General features: G+C 48.0%; 1 protein-coding gene and 1 pseudogene across 2 annotated transcripts in view; one reads left to right on the top strand and one right to left on the bottom strand.

Moving 5' to 3' along the window:
- Positions 1-7,351: 7,351 nt before the first annotated feature.
- LOC110297796 (uncharacterized) lies at positions 7,352-8,015 on the bottom strand (annotated as a pseudogene).
- The window catches only part of Eef2k (eukaryotic elongation factor 2 kinase), a 62,531-nt gene continuing 46,813 nt past the window's right edge, over positions 7,527-23,244 (top strand). For both annotated transcript variants that reach the window (XM_029479850.2, XM_021166794.3), the window contains exons 1-2: positions 7,527-7,768; positions 22,906-23,224. In XM_029479850.2, the coding sequence (XP_029335710.1) occupies positions 22,982-23,224 (243 nt within the window). In that variant the 5' untranslated portion in view covers positions 7,527-7,768; positions 22,906-22,981. The remainder of the gene's footprint in view (positions 7,769-22,905; positions 23,225-23,244) is intronic.

Below are 23,244 nucleotides of genomic sequence, written 5' to 3'. Positions count from 1 at the left end.
TCCCATTTGCAAAGCTGACCATTCAGAGTATATTAGTGTGATGACGCAGTGAGCTGCATTTTGCAAGCTCCGCCCCTGGACGTTCCCGCATGCCCAATATGAATCCAGCCTTTCAGTATGTAGGGACATCCGCCTCTGGTTTCCCAGCGCCCTGGTTTCCAACACGGCCATCAAGCAGGAATGCACCACTAAAAAGGAAAGGACAGGACAGTCCCTGAGTGTCAACCATGAAAACGCCTGATCCTAACGTGAGAGAATTTGAGTTTTGATTTTCCGAGGACGTGATGCTGCCTGCAGCCACCTGGGGGCAGTGCTGCGCCGCCGCGTCCTCCAGGCGGGCTCGCCTGGGCGGGGCAGTCACTCGGGAACCGGGTTTGCACCGAACCACTTCAGTCTGTAACCTCCTGGCTCCTGGCCGCGTGGTGTCCAGGGTGTCTTGGAGTGTTGTCACGGATCTTTTGTTGATGTGGGCTCCTTCGCTTTTATTATCACATTTTACGGAGTGGGAAAAAGACCTGTCAGTGTGTGTCAGGTACCTCGCCAAGCTAGCTTCCTCCCGCCTCTCAAGCCCCACTCCAATGCAGACTATTTACGTTGTTTTCAGGAAACTACAATTAGAGAGTACCGCCTAGCAAACCTTGCGTTTCTGCCATTCAGAATTTTGAAGATCGACTTGAAATTCTTGAAACAAAAATATAGGTTATTTTTCTCTTCTCTTCTGATATTCATTCCCAAGTTTGATTCTTTTTAAAAGCAGTTTTAAATCCTTCCAGTTTCCTTTTTGCAGATTTTATACTTAAATAGGGTCATCCATTTTCTTGCAACGTTTAGGGAAGATAGCAAACAAAACTACAATAAAGGTGAGTAGCTATGCTAACCAAAGACTCCCACCCACCAACCCAACAGCGGTGTTCAGACCCAAATCCCCAGACAGTTCATATTGTCTTATGTGGCAAAAGGAAACCTTTTTTCGGGGGGTCAACTATGAATGGATGAATGGATAACAGAGCTTCACGAGCAGCGAGAGTAGATTTGCTCACGGCTTAGATGGAGGCAGAAGGATCAGGAGTTCAAGGTCAGCCTTGGCTATATCCCTAATTAAAGGCTACATGACCTGTTGTTGAAGTTGTCTCAAAAACTTAAGGATGGGGAGACTAGCCTAGATTTTCCAAGTGTCCCTTAGAAGAGGTGAGAACCCACAGGAGATAGGAAGATGGAGCTATGAGGAGGCTGAGGAAGAGGTGAATCAAGGAATGCAGGTTTCTAAGCTTTGTGTGTTTATTTCCCTGGGGAGGGGGCACACCAGTACTCATGGAGAGATCAGGTAACTTGGAGGAGCTGCTGTTTCCTCCCACCTCGTGGGTTCCCTTTGAGATCAGCCTCAGATGGCAGGCTTAGCCGCAAGTCCCTTCACCCACTGAGCCCTCTCCCCAGCACCTGACAACTCATTCTCCCCTGGAACTTCCAAAGAGAAATAGGAGGGGTCTGACTCCTTGATTGTAGGAATTCTGTCCTCCAGAATGATTGGAGTTACTCTGTTCGTAGTAATTGGTTAAGCCAATACAGTATAGGAACCCCACGGGTTGGGGGGCCACTGGCTCAATAGCTTCTTGACCTAGGAAATTTGCTACAATGTCGCAACAACGGTTGTACCCACCCCACAGCATTTGTTGTGAGAATTTGCTTTTCTCATTCCATCCGCAATCCCATAAGTGTCAGACATCGGTCTGGTCCTATCAGAGAGTAAAGTCCTCTGTGTGTGTGTGTATGTGTGTGTGTGTGTGTGTGTGTGTGTGTGTGTGTATGTATGTGTGTGTGAGAGAGAGAGAGAGAGTGTGTGTGTATGTGTGTGTATATGTGTGTGTTTGTGTGTGTTTGTGTGTGTATGTGTGTGCTCATGTGCATGTGCCTATGTGTCTTCCTCTATCACTCTCCGGTTGAGACAGAGCCTCCCTGCTGAACCTGGACAAGACTAACTGAGCTCCAGGGATCCCCCTTCCTCCATACCTCCACCACTAGGATTACACTCATCTGCCTTGATGTCTGACTTGTTACAAGAGTGCAGGGGAACTTGAGCCCCTAACTTTGTAAGACAAGTACTTTACTGACTGAGCCATCTCCCCAGACCCTGAAAAAGTTTTTTGTTGTGTTTGTTTGTTTAAGACAAGGTTCTTTGCCGGTTCTGGTGGCACAGGCCAGTAGGATTTGCTGAAGGAGGCAGAGGCAGGAGGATCTGGAGTTCGAGGACAGCCTGGTCTACCTACACATTAAAAAAAAAAAAAAAAAAAAAGACAAGGTTCTTTGTGCGGCCCTAGTTTTCTTGAAACTTTCGCTGTAAAGTAGGCTGGCCTTGAACTCAGAGATCTGCCTCCTAAATGCTGGGGTTAAGGGTTATGTGCTCCCACTACCTGCTTAATTGCTTTTAATTATATGTGTTGCTGGGTCTCTGTGTGATTTTATGTGTGTGAATGAAGGTGTCTGCAGAGTCCAGAAGCAGGCATTGGATTCCCTATAGCTGGGGTCATAGGCAGTTGTAAGCTACCTGATGTGGATGGGGGAACTGAACTATGGTTTTCTGCAAGAACAGCATCTGCTCCTAACCAGTGAGTCATTCAAAGATCAAATATAGCAATCCAGGGCAAGCACCGAGAGGATGCCCATCCCAGGGCCTGAGCAATCCTTTGCCGCCTATACCTCAAGATCGTCACCATGGTTCTATGGGATCTTGTGAATGCCTTCTCTACCCTTGCCCATGAAGGGACTTGATAAACCTCTACCAGGAGAAAACAAATGATAGTTTCTTAGTTACCCAATGCCATATCTTCAGGACTGAGGACAAAATTGACCAAAAGAATACTGATTGGAAACAAAACAAAACAAAAACGGTTTTTCTTCTTTTAAGTGTCTGTGTGTCTGTGTGTGTGTCTGTGTGTGTCTGTGTGTGTCTACGTGTGTGTGTCTGTGTGTATGTGTGTGTGTATGCACTGGAGTGCTAGAGATCAAGATCAGGGTCTCCTACAGATTAAACACACAATTGATCTACACGATAAGCTACAATACACGTGCCCTGATGTTTTATTCTTGGTGAAGGTCACACGATCTGAACTCCATTGCCATTTGAACTCAAAGGCAGAGGCAAACACTTCTGCCCAGACCTGCCCATCCTAAGAGCTAACAGAATTATTGTCTGGACATGGGCAGGCCCTGGCCTGCCCTCCTGGAAGATCACCCTTTTCTGCAGCCACAGGAAGGACACAGAGTTCTCTTTATGTAGGCTGTCTCCCCAGAATAACTCTGAGCATACACACACACACACACACACACACACACAGAGCCCTAATTTAGTACAAGCCAGAGTTTATTCCACACTTCCTAGGCCTGATGATACAAAAACAGGCCTTGGAGAGGAGCACAACTGTTTCTCAAGGTGAACACCTGCTTGCTTCCAACCCCAGAGAGGCAAAGATTTCCATTTGCTCCCACCCAGCCTCTCTCCAGCGGCCTTGTCTGCTGGCTGGCCTCCCCCATGCCTGCTGACCATGCTTCTCTGGTGATTTATGCCTGCGTGACACAGCAAGGGCAAATCAAATGCAAACCCAGCCAATACCAGGAAAGGGTGGGGAGGCTTCAAAAGCCAGGGCAACCAGGCTGTGTTTAGTTTGGGGTTTTCTGTTTCTAAGTGACATTTAACTGTAACTGTCATAAAAGTAACCAGTGTTCCCTAGTGAAACGGGAGCAAAGAAAGAAAAACACAAAGATAAAGCCATTGTTCATGTCCCTGCTTCATAAATCTGCCTCCCCTTCCACATAAAGGAAGTGGGGTTCTACGTTTGAATGGTACCACAAGCATGCCCATACATTTTTAAATGCCCAATCCTATGTGTAAAGTTGAAAGAAAAAAGTCTTCCTTTACCAATGAGGCCCACCACATTAAAAGCAAACAAAAAAACAACAAAAACAGAACAAAACTAAACTGGTCTGGATTCTTCCAGATCTTTTCCTATTCAAACATATAGGCAAATAAAGCTAGAAGCCTCACTCTCAGAACACCCTAAGATCGGAGAAGAGTAATTTCATGTATTCTGCGAGTCTTTATAAAAACTGTCCTGGGGTAGAGAGGTGGTTCAGCTGGTGAGAACACTTGTAGCTCTCAAAGAGGACCCAGGTTCAGTTCTCAGGATCCATGTGGTGGTTCAAAACTGGAAACTTCCAGTTCCAGGAGATCAGACACCCTCTTCTGACCTCCACAGGCAACATGTATGTGTGTGGTACACGCAGACAAAACACTCATGAAGTAAATTATCTTTAAAACAAACAACAACAAAAAACTGCTCTAGCCATGCAGCCCGGGCTGGTCTTGAACTAGCAATCCTGCTTCAGCCTTTTTTTTTTTTTCCTTTAAACTTATTTATTCTTTTTTGTATATTTTGTATATTTTCTACATAGTGAGCCAGCCACTTTTAAATTTTTGGTTTTAAGCATGTTTAACTTACTATGCATGTTTTGTCTGGATGTATGTCTGTGTACCACAGCAGGTGCTTGGTGTCAGCAGAGGCCAGAAGAGGACATCAGAGCCACTGGAGCTGGAGCCACAGCTGCCACCAACCATGTGAATGCTGGGAAACTGATCAGCAGTCAGTGTCCTCAAAGGCTAAGCCATCTCTTCAGCCCTCGGCCTGAGTTCTAAAATTACAGGCATGTGCCACCCCAATCCAGCCCCATACATAGCTGGGTTTGTTGTTGTATTTTAAATGTGGGCACCTATTCTAATTTCTTTTTTAAATTACAGCAATTTATTTTGTGTATGTGCATGTATGTATGTGGGCACATACTTACTACGGTATGTATGTTGAGGCTGGACAATATCCTGCAGGAATTAGTTATCTCCTACTACGTGAGTCCCAGAGATGGACTCGGGATTATGTGTCAGGCTTGGCAAATGCCTTTACCTCCTGAGCCATCTTATCAACACCTCCAATTTCTTTTGCATGGCGCATAATCTCTTTACCCTTAGGCATATAGCTGAGAGTGGAATCGCTAGGTTCTATGGTAGCATAGGAGCATCTGACGGGTACCGGAAAACATCCTCAGTGTCATTCTCTATTTGGAAAGTGGACACTGAAAATATGGATCTAGCTGGGAGTGGTGGTACAGCTCCCTATGCTGTGGGGCTGATCTTCCAGAAGGGCAGGCCAGGCGGGGCACACATCCTTCGAGCTGTCATGCTGGGCAGCTCCAGGACGGAGTACTGGTCTTTCTGAGTTCATGTGGCAACATGGGATCTTAATCAAGAAACTTGTCTGGTGTTGTGGTGCATGCCTTTAGTCCCAGCACTTGAGAGGCAGAAGCACTGGTCTACACAGTGAGTTTCTGTCTACAACAGTCAGAGCTGTGTAGAAAGATCCTTTCTCTTAAAAAGAAAAGGGATGGGGGGAATCAATGTTCATGCTGACAACAGTCTGAAGTCCTGACTTCCCCTAGGAGAACAGGTTTCCTGCTCTCAAACACCAAAGAGCTTACAGGACACAAGGGATCTGCATAGACCCAGATGTGGGCCAAACCATGCCTCTGTATAACCTTGGAAAAGTCACTTTCCTAGTCTGTTCTGTGTGCTAAGTGGAGGACAGTTGAGAAGGTTGTGATGAGAATTATGAGGAGTGTTCTCGCCTGTGTGCTAGGTCCTTTTGTTACCAGTAACACGCTACGACAGACCGTCAGATGCTGTGATAAGACACCATGACCAAAAGCAACCTGGGGAGGAAAGGGTTTATTTCAGCTTACAGCACATAGTCAGTCCATGAAAGGAGCATTTGACCCCGACATAGGGGTTGGGACCCACAGGTTGAGAACCACTGGCTGAGCCTTTAAGCACACTGGCTGTGCTTCAAGAAGGCCTGGTTTTAATTCCTAGCACACACATGGCAACTCACAACTGTAATCCCAGTTCTGGACAACCAGACACTCTTAGACAGACATGCAGACAAAACGCCCATACACATAAAATAAGTAATTTTAAAAAGGTGGATTTTGGCTCATGGTTCTGGAAGTACAAAGTGTAGAGGATGTTTCTGGTGTTTTTGCTGGTAGAACTTCAAGGTGGTTCAGGTCCTCAGGGCTTTAATCTGAAGGCCCAGGCCAGACAAGCCTGTAGCAGAATAGATATTATGGTGTTTCTCCTGTCAGTAAGTCTATTAACAGTTGCTTTATTAAATGAAATAGATCACACCCTTTCCTAACTGTGTCCCTGGGCAAGATACATTCTTTATAAGCCTCAGTCCTATGATCAGTACAATCCAGCTAAGTCATGCCTGCATACCTTATATAGCTGACTGCAGCTGGATGGACAAATAGCTCAAAATGTGCAACTGTTTAGATTTTTACTCTAAAGTATACGGTGAGATATGACCTCAAAGTACACATGCCTGCCTCCACTGGTTTTCAGTCTTCACATCTTCCAAGGGCTACCTTCCTTCCATTCACTGCACCAGATTTGAGTTTTGAGAAAGGGCTTCACTATGTAGCCCAGGCTGGCCTTGCTTTTCTGGGGACTGCAGAGGTCTACCACCATGCCCAAGTTCCCACCGATTAAGCACTATGTGCCAAGCCCTAGGCTCAGAGTTAGGAATACTGTGATTTTTTCCCTCCAGAGAGTCCAGGAAGGCTTGACAAAGATTTTTCTTTTTTGTTTTTGTTGTTTCTCTGTGTAACAGCTCTGGCTGTACTGGAACTCCCTCTGTAGACCAGGCTGGTCTTGAACTCACAAAGATCCTTCTGTGTCTGCCTCCTGAGTGCTGGGATTTGCCACCACTGCCCGGCCCTGATAAAGTTATTAATTAAAAATTACAGAAATACTTGGAATTGTCAGGTAGGCCAAACTGAGCCTAAAAACATACACACATATATATACATATATTATCAAATATATATTTGTGTATAAATATTAAATTTAAATTTAAACCGAATATATGTTTATATACAAATATTAAATTTAAACAAAAATATATAGGTTATATATGAAATATTTACATATACATGTATATTTTTCTATAATTATATTTATAAATTTATATTTATATGTAAATATTAAATACATATGTGCTTACCATGAATTTGGATTCTTTATGAGTTTTCAACACAATTTTTGTTGTTTTGCCCCCTCCTACTCCTTCGTTACCCCTCCCTCTCTTGGAAAGTGTTAAATTTCTTCAAAATTATGTCATGAAATCCTTAAGATTTCCTCTTTTTTTGGAGACAGGTTTTCTCTGTGTAGCCCTGGAACTCAATGTGTAGACCAGGCTGGCCTTGAACTCAGAAACCCGCCTGCGTCTGTCTTCCAAGTGCTGGGGTTAAGGGTATGCGCCACCAGACACACAGCATGAAATCTAATGTTAGACCCAGGTGTCTAGGAAGCGTTCAACAGGCGGGGGAGCCAGAAGACAACTCGGCGGCTGCATGGAGGTGATGGCCACCCGGGGACGGCCACGTGAGCCCGGGCGTGCGCCCCGTGCGTCAGTCCCGCCCCAGCCCTGGTCCCAGCCTCCAGCCTCCAGCTCCAACCCCAGCGGCAGCAGCCCCAACTCCAGCCGGTGCTCCGACGTCTTCAGGCGCCCCACTGCGGCTGCGGGCCTGGCTCTCTGTCGCCTGCGCTTGTAACCGGGGATTCTCCTCCTTCCCTGCACCCTGGAGCGCCCAGCCGCCTGCCTTTGCCAGCTCCTTGGGATCCTTGTGGCCGTGGGCAGCAGCTGTCGCGCCTGCCCCACTGTGGGAGGTAGGTGACGGGAAGATGGGGAGCCCGCGTGTCTCGCTGCAGTAGCCCCCCGAAAGGCGACTGGGGCGCTTCTCTGCTTGCAGAGCTTCCCCCGGGGCTCAGTGTTTGTCTGTAAGGAAGGAATGAAAGACGTTGGCAAGCGGTGAGCGCCGTTCTGGTTGCACCAGGCAGCGCACGCGGGCCTCTGCCCGGGTCTCCTCTGTGTCTCGGCGAGCCCGCCTGTCCCCCTGAAGCGCCCAAGTAACATTTCCCCTCGCGGGGTTCCCCATACTAGAGGCCAATGAGGGCCTCAGTTCTCGGAACCTCGAGGTCTGTGCTGCATACGCCCTTGCAGCATTGTTGGTTGAGGGAGTTGGGGTGTTGGCAGGCGTTGGAGACTTGTGCGCCAAGAGGCTGAGCATTCATATGCAGTTGGTGGCGCGGGGGCGGGGACCTCCTGGGTGAGCCCTGGGCCAAAACTAGCTAGTGTCGGCTAAGGGGATCGCGGGAAACCTGCCCAGCTGCTCCTTGTGTGTGACTGATCGCGTGTGTTTCAGAAGAGTGAGATCTAACTTGGGGATTCTCCTTGGGGGAGTATTTCTGCGTCCTCCGCGATGAGGCGCTCCCTGGCTTGGGACCACTGAACAGAGTGGAGGAGAAAGCCGAGGTCCAGAGCGGACCCCAGATCCTCAGAGGCCAGGTAGGGAATGTAGAGTAAGTAAACAAGGACTGTGAGTGTAGGGGTTAAGAGTGAAGTTTTGGGAAGACTTCCCGGGGCAGGTGCTGTTTGCTCTGTGAGGAGGACGATGCCAGTGGAAGGAGTGGGTCCAGGCCGTGCTCAAACTTCGACCTTAGCTAGCTCTTCACCCCTCTCTGCTGCCGCAACAGTTCCTGGGAAAGGAAGGCTAGCGGGGAGCGACTCCTTTGTTCCAAAGAATTGGGTTCTTTTGAGAGTCTGAGCGCGTTAGCCGTGACTTTCCTGAATGGCTCTTGCCACGCTGTTTCACAAACATAGTATTTTCAAACCTTTTACCCTGCACTGATTAGACTCGCCCCAAGAGATCTTGTCATTCACAGCTGGCAGCTGTTAATCCCCCCACCCCCAACGGCCTGTAGAAACCTAGGGGTGCACGGCAGGATCGAGTTGTTTTTAGGGTTCCTTCTCTACCTTAATTTCTATTGTGAAGGAGAAAGACTTCAGGATCAGGCACAGCAACCAAGTAGCAACAGCCTTTAGGAAGGCTTTAGTTGGTGAGAGAGGCAGCTGCAGGAATCAGTTATGCCCGAATCCCGGGGTGCCACCGGGTCTACACCTGGGATGATCCTGGGTTTAAACCTTAAAAGCTTGTTGGATGAGGGCCTGTGTAGGGGATGGGAGCATGGCTGGCTCAGAGGGTGAGAACACTTACCTCTGAAGTGAAAGGGGGAAAGAGCTGCAAGATCATGGGGACTCGGTTGCCCTGGCTGAGTGGCTCACCCGTGCCACACCATCTCCTGGGCATCCAGTGTGCTCTTCTGATTTCCACAGTCAACCTTCGTGTTCGCACACACACACACCAAATTAAAGAGTATCTGACTAAACTCTTGCAACCAGGGTCTACAGGTACAGACTACAAGGCTTCGGAGAAAGAAAAGGGTTGAGTCAGTCGCTGCAGTAAGGTAACATTTCACAGGCTGAAGAGTCAGAGGTGAGTGAGTGCGGGCTGTGGTTCTAACATCAGCGGCCCCCTGCATGGCTTGCTTGCCTGCCCCCAATTGCTGGACCACACTGGAGTTTCCTTGAGGAGGTCTGCGGGGAGGTGCCCAATTTGCATTTCTAAGAAATTCTCAGGGAAGTTCCTAGCTGCTCCTGGGTGTTCTAGTTAAGGAAACAGAGACAACGTTAGGCAAGTCATTGAAGTCCTCTGTTCCTCAGCTTTCTCCCCAGTAGAATGAAGCAAATAGCACCTGCCTCCTGGGAATGGGAGGCAGCTCCGAAGGAGGGGCTGTGTCAACAGATGTGAAGGAGGACAAGTTGGCAATAGATTGAGTAAGGAGAATAGCTTGAGACAGGTGACTGAGGGAAGGCACAGTGTCCTGCGATCCTGTGTCAGATGATGGAGCCCGTGTCCTCTCTGAAGCTCAGAGAAGGTGCTCTGTGATGCTGTGGAAATGTCATCAGCCCGCCCTGGCCAAGGTGTGAAAAGTGAGCCGATGAGTGGGCCGATGAGTGGGCCGATGAGTGGGCCCGGTCGTGGTGCAGAGTTATTCGGGCCACAGTTCATATGCCTACATGCAATCATGTGGTCTCACTAAGTTGCAGGAGATGCTGGGAGACATGGTCTCTGGCTGGGCCAGTAGAGGCTGCTCTAGATAGCACCCAGCTTGTCTATGATGCCCTGAGCGCTGGACTCATTTCTCAGTTTCTTTGGAATGAAAAACCAGCACTAGGGATGTGGCCTGATAGCGCGCTTGCCAAATAGGCACAAAACCCTGGGTTTCACCTCAGCACCTCATAAACCATGCCCCTATCCCAGAACTAGGGAGGAAAGAAGCAAGACAGTCAGAAGTTCAAGGTCACTGCCCCGACATAGGGAACTGGAGGCCAGCCTGCCTAGGAAAGACCCTGTCTCAAAAGAAAAGCAAAAAACACAGACAAGCCCATTATTAAAGCTTAAGAATCTAGCAGTGCTGGCACACATCTCTAATCCTAGCACTTGGGAGGCAGAGGCAGGCAGATCCATGAGTTGGGGCCAGCCTGGTCTACATAGCTAGTTCCAGGACAGCCAGGGCTACACAGAGAAACCCTCTCTTGGAAAAAGAAAGAAAGAGAGAATGAGAGAGAGAGAGAGAGAGAGAGAGAGAGAGAGAGAGAGAGAGAGAGAAAAGAAAAGAAAAAAGAAAAGAAAAGAAAAGAAAAGAAAAGAAAAGAAAAGAAAAGAAAAGAAAAGAAAAGAAAAGAAAGCTCAAATTAGGCAGAGCTCTATGTCCCTTGGCCAGGGCTTTGAAGCAGGTTTTGCTGTTAGGAGTGGACCTTGTCCTAAACAGCAGACTTAAAGAAGCAAGCTGTGATGGACCCCTAGGGTACCAATACTGTGCAGTACCTGGTTGATGTGACTCAAACACCTTTCTGCTTTGTTCTATGTATTTCTGAGTCGGGGAAGGGGCAGCATCAGGAATCAGGAACTGAAGCATCAAGTGAGGGTCTCATTAATATCCAGGGCCTCGGCATACACTAAGGGCTCACAGATAAACGGCCAACAATGAAGAGAAGCAGCACTTTAAGTCAAAGTAAAAGAACGGAGAGATCCATGCTGGCTTCTTCCATCACACTCTCATTTTCCAAGTCCAGAATCAGTCACCATTTACATGAGTCTGCTTACCGTCCCTACCTTCACGTCCACAGGCCCTGCCGCTTAGAGTGCCTTAGAGTACTCACAGGGGCCACCCTTCAGGATCAAGCTCAGCGCTTGCCTCCTCCAGAAAACCTTCCCTGGGTCATTTCCTCACTCGTGAATCAGCAGGCAGCAAACAGTAGCTACCCCAGGGAGACCAACTCCTCAGCCCCACCATGCCTGGAATAGAATTGGTGCTGGGAAATACCAGCTGCTATTCCATCCTGACCACCCCTACTCTCCTCTACCACCCCCCACATCCACCCCAGTACCTCTTCCCAGGCCCCGCATAACAATTCCTTTCACACGCCAAGGCCCAACAGTAATAACCCTGCTAAAAATGTCCATATCCCAACCCTGGGAATATGTGAGTGTGTGGCCTTATACAGCAAAACAGACTTCTTAGAGGTGAGCAATGGGTTCATCGTCCTGGATTATCTTACTACGCTACAGGGTCCTTATAAAGAAGAGGCAGAAGCCAGGCATGGTGGCACTGTCACGCCCTTAGTCCTAGCCTTCCAGAGGCAAAGACAAGCAGATCCTTGAGTTCGAGGCCAGCCTGGGCTACATAGCAAGTTCCAGAAAGCCAGGGCTACACAGAGAAACCCTGTCTTGAAAAACCATCCATCCATCCATCCATCCAATAGGAAGTAGAAGGGTAGAGAAAAGAAGAGACAAGATGGAGGAAGCAGGAACTCTGGATAAAAATATTTAGAATTAAGGGTTGGCTCGTCATGAGAGGGCTGGCCTAGCCTGTACCAGGCTCTGGATTCTGCCCTCAGCACTGGAAATGAAGGAGGGAAAAAGACACTGTGGAGGGGAAGGGAGGGGAGGGAAGAAGGATGGGAAGACAAGAAGGGAAGCAGGCTTGAGGACTCAGACTGCTGGCTCTGAACAAGGAGCCCATAGAACTTCTCCTCCAGAACTGTAAGAAAGAGCTTGAGTCATTGCATCAGCAGCAATGAGGAGCTCATGTGACTAAGCAGGCTCCAGCCCGGGGCCATTCCGCTCCATCCTGCCTCATGGCAACATCTGGAGACAATTTTAACTGTTCTGATTCTAGTGCATCTGACAGCTACTAAGTGGAGCTCACTGATGCTGCTAAATGTTTGACATCCCACAGGACTCGTTGCCCTGTAAGTAGGGATTGTACCAGCTCAGCCGGGCAGTGGTGGTACATGCCTTTGATCTCAGCACTCTGAAGGCAAAGGTCGGTGGATCTCTGTGACTTCAAGGAGAACCAGGAGTACATGAAGAAACCCTGTCTCAAAACAAAACAAAAAACTAGAAAACAAACAAAGAAAACAATTGGAGCAGCTCATTCATTGTCCATAGCACAGTCAGAGAAACCGTGCTCAGTGGGAAGTGAGCATGTGCGCTCAGTGCTTGTCTAGTGAGCTTGAGGACCCTAGTTCAAATCCCAGCACATACACGAAAAGCTGAGCATGGCAGGCATGACAAGAGGATTCCTGGAGTTTGCTTGCTGCCAGCCTTGCTTCAGCTTCAATGAGAGACCATATCTCAAAGGCATATGGTGGGATATGATAGAGCAGGATACCCAGTGACCTCTGGCCTCCATGTACACACACACACACACACACACACACACACACACACACACATGCCTTTCCTGACCCTCCTCTCTTTGGAAACAATCTCCATATATTTCACAGGAACAGAGATACCAGCTTCCTGGCTAGCAGGAGCAGCCACTCCTGCTTGGAAGGACAGGGGCTAAGTCAACATCCATTTCTGCCGAAGTGCATGCGCTACAACCTGGACTCTGTCTATACAAATACATCATTGTGCAAGAGTTCTTCGTTTTAAAGTCAGCAAATGACATTTTAGAGTATACAGCTGAAAAGATTGTCATTATAGCTTCAATGAACAACATGCACAAGGGGGCTTTGGATTTTAATGTTTAATCATGTTCTGGCTTATGGGTCCCCAGGACATGGTATATTCCTGGCTGGTTGCACCAGGGATACAGTGTCCCTTGCTTCTCAGGATGCACTCTGTCTACACAGTCTTCTCTGTGGCCAGGCCATAGGAATGCTCACACAGAGGAATGGTGTCTCACTCCTCCAGCTACAGCCCAGAGTGGCAAGCCTGGCACAAACCATCTCTGCAGGTCACAGGAATGAACTACAGAAAAGCTGGCCATGTCCACTAGCATATGGGACACTGAAGTGTCCCATATGGACACTGGGGAATCAGTCCAGGGAATCGGTGACCCAATGGCATGGTTGAGACCTCAAGATGAAAAACCAAATCATGACAATTTTTTTTTTAAAAAGGCTATAATCTGTCCAAACTTGGAAGCACACAGGTGTTAGTTCAAGTCCTAACTTTGCCATAGCTTGCTGAGCAGTGTTGGGCCAATCACTTAAATCTTACTCTCAGTCTCTTTGTGAAATTACTCACCTCGGAGAGAAGCAGAGCAGGGTGGGAAGGAGTGACAGAGAAAGGTGGCTAGGAGAATCCCCTGTGGCTCAGAGGCTCCTGTCATTGTCACTCATTACCAAACTGCTAAGTTCAGCACCCGGCATGCAGCCAGATCTTCAAATGTATTATTATTACTCTTACTCCTGTGAAAGTTCTGTTAAGTAGAGGATGTTGGAGCCCAGGCCTTTGCTTCTTTCTCATCCCTCTGCATCCTCAAAGCCCCGTTTTCCCTCTGTCATTTGTAACAGGAGTTCATCCTACCCTCTGCCAAGTCTGCTGGGCAGAGAGCTCCCACCTGGCACCTAAAGGATCAGGCAGAGTCACCTGTGGGAGTGGAGGAAGCACAGAGAAGTGGAAGTAGGGGGTGGGGTGGGGAGGGGCCAAGTCTTGTTTATCACACCAGGAAATCCTTGGTGAAAGATCATAGATCATAGGAGTGTGTGATGGTGAGCCCAGCCCCAGGACCCTGTGAGGCAGGAAGAGCCAGAGCGCGAGAAATGGATAGACTCAGAAACAGTGGGGAAGGGAAAGTATATTATTTTGACTTATGGGGATACCCACCAAGAGCACCCCTGGGAATAGTTGGAAACATTACAGTTGCATCTAGATGTAGGAAGCTTTGCCGCCCGTGCACAGTTGCAAAGGTTTTCACAAGTGTTGAGCATTATGTGATCTGAACGGCATGGCCAGGGGCGCTGAGAGGAAAGGGCTGCTGGCTGTCCTGGAACTCACTCTGTAGACCAGGCTGGCCTCGAACTCGGAAATCCACCTGCCTCTGCCTCCCAAGTGCTGGGATTAAAGGTGTGCATCACCACCACCCGGCTAGGGCTGTTGTTTTTAACCACATGCTTTAGGAAAGGTCTTTCTTTTTTTTCAGTGCTGAGGATGGAACTCACCCCGTTTATTAGCTATGGTTAGAGCTCTCACTAGCTATCTGCCTACCAAGTACCACACACACACACATACAGAGAGAGAGAGAGAGACTGGCTTCCAGAGAATAGCTGTTCCCTAAGGACCCCTAAAAATCTTGGCTTTGCCGCTATCCAGACATCCAGGTCCCCTCTGGAGAGATCCTGTCTTCTAGAGAATAGCTGTTCCCTGAGGACCCCTAAAAATCTTGGCTTTGCTGCTACCCGGACATCCAGGTCCCCTCTGACTGGGACTCAAGGCTCAGCCTCGCAATTTACGAAAGTGAAGATGAGTCTTGTGCTGGAGTCACGGCCTGTACTAGAGAGCTAACTGACAGTTATGATTCCACATCCCAGGTTGATAGTCTGGAAGTGAGAGAGGAAGGATGTGAACTCTCCGGAGAAACTTCTCCTCAGGTGTTTCTGGCTGGAAGCGGGAAGTTGTGGGTACCTAAGTGAGTAACTTCTGGAAATGTCTCATTTCCTGTAAACTGGGGTCTCTCTCCTTCCTTGGGCTTGAGAATCCATAATAGATTGAGTTTGCTAGGAGGCTGAGGGTCAGAACTGGAGTGTGGCGCTGAGGTAAAGCCTGTCTCATGTGCAGAATGATCAGCCACCAAGCTACAACTCGGCATTGAGGCTAGTTTTCCTAATGGGTCCCTAGCAGGGCATCTTGTCATAAGGAATGTGACCCTTTATTGCTATGAGAGAAAGCACCACTGGAGCCAGTATAGTTAGCGACTTGAAGGGGGGAGAAAAGGAACGTACAATAAATTATCACCTTACGGGTTTGGATATCAAAGTATGGTGTCTGTGGGTCTATGACTAGGATGCTGCCCCATGATAGGAGACCTGTGGGTTGTACCTCATGGCCAACCTCATAACTGCTTACACTCCAGCAACTGCATCTACATTCTAGCCAGAAGAAAGGGAACAGTGGAGCTTCACTCCCTTTAAAAGTTTTTCCCTACTGGGACCAAGGAGAAGACTCATAAGGTAGAGACACCTGCCACTAAGCCTAATGACCTATGTTCAGGCCCTGGAACCCACATGGTAGAAGGAAAATCCCACTTGTGTCTCCCGACCTCCGGGTGCTTCTGGTCGAGCATCCCTGACCCAGGTTAAACAGATGAACGTTAAACCACCACCGACCAACCAACCCTTCCCCCAAGGTTTTCCGCAGCCCTTTCTGCTTCTTTCATCAAGCTCAGCTTGGGTGTGTAGCGTTGTGAAACCATTCCCACAGAACTGATAAACCTCCCCTCTGAGGAGAGAGGCTCAGAACGTTACAGGATTCACTGGGCTCCTGCCGAACCTATACAGACAGTGAGCAGTTGCTGGGAGAACGGACACTGCAGCCAGCAAGGCAGGTCACAAGGTAGGCAAGGAGCTCAGGGTTGCAGCTTTCCTGAGTCCTCAACCGTGCTGGGGCTGGCTTTAGATGATGCAGCTGCTGCTCCTGTAAGTCACCAAGCCGAACTTGGGGTGGGGGTGGGGTCATTTCTTTGGTCTATCATCACTACCCTACCAAGTGAGTAGACAGTGGGTCAGGTCTCCCCAGGAAGTCACACAGCTCATGGTCTTGCCTAGCTGTAAAGTTGTTTGGGAAGTGGAGCCCTCATTTGAGAGACTGTGTACTTAGCTCTGTAGGAGTCAACAGTGTTGACAGTTGACAAGCGTGGCCTCAGGCTTCCTTAAGAGCAGATTCGTGACAATATGAAACCCACAAGACTGGGTTCACTCAGTTCTGGATGTGTACCAAGTGCCTTCTGGGTAGAAGGCACAGTGCCAGGCAGTCACAGCTGGTGTCAGCAGCAGCTCTGGGTTCCAGGGTCAGGAGGGTGTTTATCTGTGGTTCCGTCTCATGGTTCCGTCTCAAGGCTTCTGTGAGCTGGCTGTGGAACCACAGTGAGGCCACTTCCCTACTCAGCTACTGCCACTGCCGAGCAGTGGGGGAGAGGTGGTCAGGTAAGGGTTGGGAGATGAGAATGGCCAGATCTCAGCGACAGAGCCTCGATCTGCCAGAAACGGCCCCAAGTTCTGCAGCTCAGCCTGGAGCCACACTTCCTGGTCACACAGCTGAAGCTGTAGGCATGTCACCTTCCTGCCCTCACCCCCCCTCCCCCCAAGCCATCAGCTGGCTGAGTCTGCTGGCAGTTACAGGCACCACACTGTTCAGGTCTGTAAGGCTGACTAGGACAGAACAGGCACTGGGGCTGGGAGCTGCAACAAGCGCTAAAGAAGATCAGGTGGCTCTGGCATCTGTCCCAAGCTGGTGACTGTCCTGCCCTGAGGGTAAAAAGCGAACTTGGCAGCTGACATGAGGTTTCAAACTGGGAGTCGGGAAATCAGTGTGTGGCTGGCACATGAAGGAAGAGGCTAGAGAGAACAAACCCAGCAGGCTCGAGTGGAATAGAAAAGAGCAAGGGTACGTTTTTTGACAAGGAAGGCAAATTACTGGGTTTTGGGATTTTAATTTCTATTTTAGGAGCGTGTTCTGAGTTAGATGTAAATGTCTGTCCTGTTTCAGTAGCTAGCAGTCAGGAAAATGGCAAAGTCTCAGAGGAAAGTGATGGCTTAGGGCTGAGGCAAGCGGATCTCTGAGTTGGAGGCCAGCCTGGTCAATAGAGTGAGTTCCAGGACAGCCAGGGCTACACAGAGACACTGTCTCAAAACAGGCCGTAGAGGTGGTGAATGGGACAAAGCATTTAGCCACACAAACTGGGCAGCCTGAGTTTGATCCTTGGAATCCATGAAGTGGAAAAAGAGAATCAACTCCTGACTGGTATCTGTTGCCTCTCTACACACAAACTGTAGCAAGCATGTTCCTCCTTGCAGAGAGAGAGAGAGAAAGAGAGAGAGAGAGAGAGAACGAACATCTCTCTGTTCCCTAAGCTGGGCTGACTCCTGGCTCCAAGTGATCCTTCTAGCTTAGCCTCCTCCTAGCTGCCGGGATTACAGGCATGTGGCACCTTGCTTATTGGAAAACTTTTAATGCACACAGAGGCATTCTTTGTCATTTGACAGAAATAGGGTTACCCTAAAAACCTGGTCATCTGCATCTTTCAGACTTAAGCAGTTTTTCTCGGCTATCTTTTGTTTTCCAGATAATAGTTTTATTGAGGTGTATAATTTGCACATCATAATCTACTCATTTCGAGTGGGCAGTCCTCACTGTAGTGACAGAATACCAACATACCACAGTTAGCTTAGAACCTTCCTTCAGTATGTCATTCCTCATTTCTCCTGCCCACCCTTCTCCCCTCAACAGCCTCAGGCAAGCTCTGGTCTACTGCTTCCATAGCTCCCCTCTTCTGGGCATTTCACAGAAACCAGGTCAGGCCGTACACGTCTTCTGCTTCACATATAGCTTCATTCAGTATATTTTTTTAATGCTGAGACACTTTCCTTTATATGACTATGGATATATGTGTATATTCAAAATACACATATTCATACACACACACACATGGTTTCTGTCTGTGTAACAGCCCTAGCTGTGCTGTAACTCATTCTGCACACTTCTGCCTGGTGTGCCTGTGCCTTATTTTTTTTAAATCTCCTCATCGCTTGATGGATACTCGTTAAGAATATGATGGTAAACACCTTTAATCCCAGCACTCAGGAAGCAGAGGCAGGTGGATCTCTTAGTTCGAGACCAGCCTGGGCTACAGAGAGTTCAAGGACAGCCAGGGCTACACAGAGACAACCCTGTCTCGAAAGAACAGACAAGAATGGTGCTATGAACATTTTATAAAAATTGTAAAACTTGACTTTTTAAATTGTGTGTGTTCAGCTTGGGGTGGTGGCGCAAGCCTTTAATCCCAGCAGAGGCAGGCGGTTTCTGAGTTCGAGGCCAGCCTGGTCTACAGAGAGTTCCAGGACAGCCAAGGCTATACAGAGAAACCCTGTCTCAAAAAACCGAAAAAAAAAAAATTGTGTGTGTTCATACTTGATGTGTGTGTGTGTGGTGGGGAGCGGGGAAACATGTGCACCGTGGTGAGTTTGTGGAGGTCAGAGGACAGTTGGAGGAGTCAATTCTAACGATTGAATTCTCACGGCCAGACTTGTGCAGGAAGCTTATTTACTTACAGAGCCATCTTGCTAACCCTCTCAACCCTCAACCCCTGCACTGTGTGTGTGTGTGTGTGTGTGTGTGTGTGTGTGTATGTGTGTGCAAATGTGCACATGTGCCTGTGGAGGCCAGATGAGGGTGTCAGATCTCTCAAGCTGAAGTTACAGATGATTGTGAGCCAAAAATAGGTGCTGGCTAGAAACTGAACTTTGGTCCAAGAGATTTTGCTTGCTTTGTTTTGTTTTGTTTTGTTTTTTTGAGACAATGTCTCACTAGTCTAAGCCTGTGTCTTATTGTCTCAGTTTCTAGAAGACAAACATTTTTAGAGGAATGCACTACTTGGCCTGACTCCAGACAAATGATTCTTCAAATCTTTTGGCCATTTTTATTTTGTTTATTATTGAGTTGTAAGAGTCCTTTGTAGAGTCCCATATTGAGTTTGTGATTTGAAAATTTCTTTCCCATTTCTTGGGTTATCTCCTTCCTTCCTCTTTCTTTCTTTTTCTATGTTTGTGTCTGCCATGTGCACCCAACAGAAGCCAGAGAAGAATATCAGCTATTCTATAAATGCACTTACAATTCTCTCTCTCTCTTTCCCTCCCTCCTCCTCTCTTTCTCTCTCTTTTAGATTTACCTTTTATTTTATGTGTATGAGTATTCTGCCTGCCTGTGTGTATGTGCACTCCCATGTATGTCTGGTCAGAAGAGGGTGTCAGGTCCCCTTGAATTGTAATTATGGATGGTTGTGAGCTACCATGTGGGTGCTAAGATCTGAACCCCAGCTCCCTGCAGGATGCTCTTAACCACTGAGCCATCTCTCCAGTTCCTCCTCTTATATGATTGGTGTTCCTTAACACATACAAGTTTTTTATTTTAATTATTTATTCTTTAGTTCCTGGTCTTTGGCTGTCATGTTGAAGAAATCTTGTTTGTGGTGTCAAATTGCCTATAATCTAAGGACCTGGGAGGTGGCAGTAGCAAGGAGATTATGAGTCAAGGCTAGTTCATGTAAACAGCAAGTTAAAGGACAGTCTGTGCTATATATAGTAAAACGTATGTCAAAGATAACCAAGGCTAGGCAGTAGCTCAGTGCTGGAGCACTTGTGAGCCTGTGCAAGGCCCTGCGAGCCATTCCTGGCACCACTCCCACTGCTGCTCCCAAGTCTTTGCTTAGGCCAAGATTATGAGGATGTCCTGTATTGCCTGAGTCTAGGATAGGATTCAGGGGCTCTCAGCCCTATCTGTTGAAGATGATTCTTGGCAAATTCAGTCATCTTGGAATCTGGCTGAAAGTCAGTTGACCCTGTGAGTGCAAGACCTACAGTCTTTCTGCACTGTCTTCTAACCCGGTGTGTCCCTGGGTTCTAGGCCTCCCTGTCTCTACAGTACGTCATTGTGTAGAAAGAAGTAGTGTAATTTATATGACAAGTCTTCACTGATGGACATTTGGGGCCATTAGCGATTTCTCATTGTTACTGATGAAACTTTCAGGGGACAGTTGTGAGGGTATTTGTTCATTTATTGAGAGGAAACATATCAGACATTTTGTCAGTGCCAGGCATTTTCTAAGCCAGTCAGTGAGCTTGTGGATAATAGAAGGAAAATGGCTGGCAAGATGGCTCAACAGATAAAGTCACCTGCTACTCAGCATGATGGCCTGTTCCATCCTGGGGGCCACCTGGTAGGACAGGGCCAATCGACTCCTGCACTGTGTTTTCTGACCTCTGTTCCTGTCTGTGGCCATCACACACCTGTGCATGTACACATGTACACACATAAAAAATAAGTATAAAGCTCACTTTAAGAGATGGAACCTGGGCTGGAGAGCTGGCTCAGCGGGTAAGAACTCAGAACCTCTGCTCTTCCAGAGGTTCTGAGTTCAGTTCTCAGCAACCACATGGTGGTTCACAACCACCCGTGATGAGAGTCTGAAGTCAGCTACAGTATACTTATGTATAATAAATAAATCTTTAAAAAAGAAAAAAGAGATGGAACCCATACCCAGCACTGCTTGGGTGACCAAGAACCTGATATTAGGTAGCTTAGGGACCTGGGGTAAAACTAAATACTACTGTTCTAAGAAAAAAAAAAAGTAGCAACAATGACTCGTAATTTATTCCTATAGTCAGAGAGAGATCAGTGTCTTGCTCAGCCGTTGTCAGAGAAGCTTCCTGTATCAGATGAGAACAGATGCAGAGACCCATAGATAAACATGCAGAGAGTAGAGACTTTTGGACACTCAGCTCTGCGTGGAATGTCTCTTACACTCAGGGAGCCCAGGAGTGTAAGAGCCAGGGAGGATGAAGAACACAGAGAAACCAGGCCCTCTAATCCACATAATCTAAGCTCATATGAACTCATAGAGACGGAAGCAGCGTGCACAGTGACTGCATGGGTCTGCACCAGGTCCTCTGCGTAGAGATCATGGCCCCAGGGAGTGTGTTTGTGGGATTCCTGAGTGTTGGAATGAGTGGGTTTCTGATTCCTGTGCCTTCTCTTGGGCTCTTCTCCTTCTCTTTGTCTTGTGCAACTCCAACATGACAGTTTTGGTTTTTTTCTTATATTTTATTTTGTTATATTTTATTATTATCATGCCTTAGAAGCCTGATTTTCCTAATGAGAGACAGGGAGGGCATCCAGGAGAGGGGAGGTGGGGAGGGGATGGGAGGAGTAGAGGGAGGAGAGACCACAGTCAGGATATATTATTGAGAAAAGGATCTATCTTCTTTTTGTTGTTGTTTTCTCAAGCATCTTTTAAAATTAAATTTATTTTTTCCCCCTTTACAACAAAGTTTCCTCTTCTCCCAAAATCCCCTCACAAAGGTCCTCTCCCTACTTCCCCTTCTTCTTCTCTTTTGAAAAAGAACAGCCCTTCTCTGGTGTCAAACCCCACCCCATCCTAAAACCTTCCCCGGCCCCCACCTCACCCCCACCCCCACACATCAAGTCACTGAGGGACTAGGTGCATCCTCTCCCACTGAGGCGGTCCATTTAGGGGCTCAGGAACTGCAGGCAGGCAGGCAGGCAGGCAGGCAAGCAGGCAGGCAGGCAACAGGCTCAGGGACAACCCCTGATCCAGTTGTTTGGGAACTGCATGAAGACCAAGCTGCTCACCTGCTACATATGTGCAGGGGCCTAGGTCCAGCCAATGCTTGCTTTTTGGTGGTGATTCAGTCTCTGGGAGCCACCAAGGGTCCAGGTTAGTTGACTCTGTTGGTCTTCCTATGGAGTCCCAGTCTTTTTCAGGTCCCTCAATCTTTATTCCAACTCTTCCACAAGACCCCTGAAGCTCCATCTACTGTTTGGATGTGAGTCTCTGTATCTCTTTCCATTGGCTGTGGGGTGGGGCCTCTCAGGGGACATTAATGCTATGTTCCTGTCTGCAAGCATAGCGGGAGTGTCATTAATAGTGTCAGGGATTGGTTCTTGCCCATGGGCTAGATCTCAGTTTGGGGCAGTTGTTGGTTGGCTATCAGTATCTGCTCCATCTATGTCCCTGGTTGTTTTTAATTAGTCTTTTGAGATAGGGTTTCTCTGTGTAGTCTTGGCAGTCCTGAAATTCCCTCTGTAGACCACACTGGTCTCGAACTCACGCAAAGCCTCTGCCCACTGACTGCTGGGATTAAAGGTGTTCTCCACTACCACCTGGCAAGAATAAAAGGGAAAAAAATAAAAGTAAAATAATAATAATAAAAGCGGAAAATAAATGTAAGAAAAGAAAGTACACAGGACATTTTCAACTCAGGAAGGTCATTGAGAAGAAAATAAAACAGAAGAAATTTGGGGATTTCTCTGAAGTGGCATCCTTTGGGCTGCCAACCCACTGGTGAGAAATAACACAGTTCAGAAGGTTATTCCAGGCACAGGGGACAGCAGTACAAAGGCCTTGACGTGGGAATACACTTGATGTGTTCACTAAATGGAAAAACAAGAAACAAAACAGTGTTCCCTGGAAGAGCAGCCAAGGCTGGAGGTCTATGGCAGGGGTCCAAAGCCCCAGCTGGTATAGCCTTAGTAAAGCTGCATTGTGGTCCTCAAATGAGAGGTTTCTGTAGGGTGTCAAGCCGAGGAGTGATTCGATACAGTGTATATCCTTAAACAATAGCTGTGGTTGTTTGCAAGGTACCTCAGGTTTCCAAGCACTGAGTCAAGGGTTCTCGGAAGTGAAATGACTGGGCCGATAGGCTTGGACATTTGAAATCGCCCACGTATTCCAGGCTTGTTTCCAACAACCTCCCCAAAAGTTAGGGTTTTCATTCTGACATGTGGTCATCCCCTCTGTCATGCAGGTACCTAGACAACCCTCACGTCTGTCCGGAGGCTGGCACCCACCCTCTTACTCTACTCCCTTTGCAGGACCATCCTTGCTGCACGTGCGCAGTAACTCTGGCTGCACAGCAGAGCCCCCGGATAACACGGGCGCCCCCGCAACATGGCAGACGAAGACCTCATCTTCCGCCTGGAAGGGGTTGACGGTGGCGGGTGCTCCCGAGCTGGCCACAATGCGGACTCTGATACAGACAGTGACAATGATGAGGGCTACTTCATCTGCCCCATCACTGATGACCACATGTCCAACCAGAATGTCAGCTCCAAAGTCCAGAGCTACTATAGCAACCTAACGAAAACAGAGTGCGGCTCCACAGGGTCACCAGCCAGCTCCTTCCACTTCAAGGTGAGTGTTGTGCGTTGTGT

The sequence above is a fragment of the Mus caroli genome, unplaced genomic scaffold, assembly GCF_978045245.1.
Source record: "Mus caroli unplaced genomic scaffold, Mus_caroli_1 scaffold_8, whole genome shotgun sequence".
Taxonomy (NCBI): Eukaryota; Metazoa; Chordata; class Mammalia; order Rodentia; family Muridae; genus Mus; species Mus caroli.
Note: the sequence above shows the minus strand (reverse complement) of the source record. Positions and strands in the feature narration are given on the sequence as shown.